At 67.7% G+C, this 3,090-nt stretch overlaps 1 protein-coding gene across 1 annotated transcript in view; it reads left to right on the top strand.

Annotated features, from left to right (window-relative positions):
* Positions 1-3,090, top strand: part of TPRN (taperin) — a 12,871-nt gene that overhangs the window by 7,653 nt on the left and 2,128 nt on the right. The window contains exon 3 of the mRNA XM_023536452.1: positions 2,867-2,994. Within this exon, the coding sequence (XP_023392220.1) occupies positions 2,867-2,994 (128 nt within the window). The remainder of the gene's footprint in view (positions 1-2,866; positions 2,995-3,090) is intronic.

Raw genomic sequence — 3,090 nt, forward strand, 5'->3', positions numbered from 1 at the left:
GTCCCCACTTAGTTATCGCCGAAGAATCACAGATGCTCTATCGCTCCTCCCGGGATGGCCGAGCCGGGGCTGGCTGCTGCGGGGTGGTGTGGGGCGGCCGCTCTCTCACCCCTGCCCAGCCCCCAGCCTGGTCTGGTGGGCGGGGCTGTCCAACGGCTCTCCACGCCTGCCTCCCATGGGGCCGGCCTCCCTTTGTGAGGTGCCACCTGGCCAGGCTCCCGCCTGTCTGGAGGCTCTCTACCCTCCCCTTTGCTCTCCTCACTGCCTTCCCTGCTGGTCCTCCGCCCAGCCCGAGCGTGTCCCTGTCCCCAGGGTTCTATCTGCAACACTTGGGCCATCCACCCTCACCTCACCCTTGGCATAACTGCCACCCCACCACCCCAGCTCTCTGGCACAGCCTTGCCCTCAGACCCGCTGCCCTGCTGCCCTCTGGGGCCTGCGATGTCACCTCCTGCCATGTGGGGCAGGAAACCAGGTGCCTGGTGCTGTCGTGGGTGCATCTCGTCTCGTCTGCCCTCTCCGTTCCCCCAGCTCTTCCTGCAGGCTCCCCCAGTGGTCTTTTTGAGCCCAGAGAGCACGGGGGCAGGCCTAGACCCTGCTCTCAGCTTCCCCGCCCGCAGAGTCTGCCCTGAGCAGCTGGGGGAACTTAGGGGCTGCGTGGGGTGGCGCCGAGCTCGGGCAGGGCGGGGGATGGGAGTGAGCGGCCGGGCGCTCCTCCCGCCCGCGCCGGGGCTGGTTGAGCCGGGTCTGGCCCAGAGTCGGGGTGGGCGTGCACCAGGCGTGCACCGGCGGGCGAGGCGAGGGAAACAAAGGGCCTGTGAGAGCCTGGAGGTGGGCCAGGCTGGACCTCCCCATCGGCTGCGCTCCATCAGCGGGCAAAGTCCCCAGAGCCAGGTGACCGGGTGTGTGCAAGGGCCAGCCCCACACGCCCCTCCCACCTGCCTGGGGCCTGGAGGCCGGCCCCCCAGCAGCATGAGTCACGGGGTGTCCTGTGACCCACAGACACGCATCCATGAGTGGGGGTGGGGGCCGGTGTGGAGGAGGGACGTCACCGAGCCCGTGAGCACTGCCCCTCCCCCGCATGGCCGGGCCGTGCCAGGCTCGATGCCCGGGTGTGCCCAGCCCCCTTGGACTCCGCTAGGAGCTGGCCATGAGGACGGATGAGGGCACGCTAAGCCGGCCTGGCCCTGGCAGCTGGCCCTCCTGCGCCTTCAGTGGTGGGGGATGGGCCTGGAGGGCTCAGGGTCCCCGGGGAAGTGCCATGTACCCGGGGTGACTAGGAGCCCCCTTCACTGTGGGGCCTTAGAGCAGGGGGAGGCCCTGGGCTGGCAGCTCTATCCTGCCTTGGGCTCCTAGGGCGTCTGTCCCCACGTCCCAGAGCACCAGTCACGGAGGCCCAGCAGACTCCATCCCCAAGCTGGCGGGCAGTGGGTGGGCACCTGTGACTCTGGTGATCACTCCCACCCCCTGCTGGGCCCCTGCCCTGCTTGGCCTCTGGCGAGAGAAGCTGGGGTGTCCGGGTGGGACCACCCGGGGCAGAGCAGGTGACGGACGGCAGCAGACATCTCGCTTCTGGTTCTGCCCGACTCCGGTGGCCTGCTCCTGTCCCTGGCCACTCACTGGGCTGGGGCGAGGGCGCGAAGCGCTGGGACCAGGCAGGTGACTTGCCCAGCAGGGTCTGTGAGCCGTGCTGAGGCGGGAAGCCCAGGAGCGGGCAGGGCGGTGCGCTGTGTGGCTGTGGGAGGGGGCGGCGGGGGCATGCCTGGACACTGGCTCAGCAGGGCTGTGCCTCCTGCTCCAGGTGGGTCCTGCGTGTCTCTCTATGCTCGGGCTACCAGCCCCGCCCTCCTGTGAGGCCCCTCCATGTTGTGCTGTCCCTGGGCCCCATGGTTCTCGGCCTGGGGGCCCGGCTCCTGCCGCCGGCTCCTCCCGGGGGAGGAGGAGGAACTTGAGCTGGCCGCCGGTGTCCTGTGCCTAGGAGTTTAATATTTCGAGCCCCGGCAGGACTGCTTCCATCTGCTGCCGGCGGGCCCTGCTCCTATTTGTTACCAAACGCCGGGCCCGGCCCCACCGAGTGGGCTCTGGGGGCCTGCGGCTTGGGCATGACATCCTGGGGCCCGCAGACGGGGCAGGATGGAGGAGGGCCCTGTGGGCAGCTCCAGAGAGAGAGGGTCATTGACCCCCGACTCAGTGCAGCCTCGAGCTAGCTCTGAATCACTGTAAAACGGGGTGACATCATTTGGTGCTGAATTCCTGGTGTTGGCATGTGACAGCCACCTGGCTTTAGCACCTCATACATGCCCTTGGGGCCCTGGCCTGGGGTGGGCAGGACCATCTAGGTGCCCAGCAAGCCGAGACGAGATGATGGCTCTGGAGAAAGGCCCCAGCCGACGGCAGAAGCTGCCGGGAGCAGAAGGTGGGGGCCCCCAGTGCGGCCTTACTTCTGCTTTTATGTGGAACCACCAATTGAGAGGGGGTTAGTGCTCTGTTCCCTGAGAAGGCACCTTCTGACCCTGCTGGCTGCCTCCGAGGTTCCTGGAGCCCCCGAGGGTGCTAGCTGGGGTCTGGTCCCTGGGTGGGGTGGGGAGGGGATGGATGGGGCCTGGAGTGCCAGTCTTTAGACACAGTGGCTCTGGGTTGCTGTGGGCAGCCTGACTCGGCTCTCCCGGGGTCCTTGTGGCCTGTGCCTGTCTTCTGATGAGAGGCAGCCCCCATCTCGTGGAGCCTCTGGAGGGCTGATAGCATGTTCTGCTAACCCGCTCAGGCCTGACAGCCCCCTGTGCCCCTTGGTCCCACTGGAGGCCTGGTGGCTGGGCAGCGTGGTGGGGGGCAGCAGGGCCCTGGTTGACATGCCTCCTGCTCCTAGATGAAGATTTCCTTTAACGACAAGAGCCTGCACACCACCTTCGAATACCCCTCCGAGAGCTCCCTGGTGCAGGAGGCCGAGGCCGAGGCCGGGTCGGAGTCTGAGGCAGAGGCCCAGGTGGAGGGGGATGCGGAGGAAGAGGAGGAGGGGCCCAGCCTGAATGGGGTGGCGGAGCAGCCCTTCATGCTCTTCCTGCCCCGGGCCACCTTCGTAAGCAGCGTGGC

The sequence above is a fragment of the Pteropus vampyrus genome, unplaced genomic scaffold (assembly GCF_000151845.1).
Source record: "Pteropus vampyrus isolate Shadow unplaced genomic scaffold, Pvam_2.0 Scaffold157, whole genome shotgun sequence".
Lineage (NCBI taxonomy): Eukaryota > Metazoa > Chordata > Mammalia > Chiroptera > Pteropodidae > Pteropus > Pteropus vampyrus.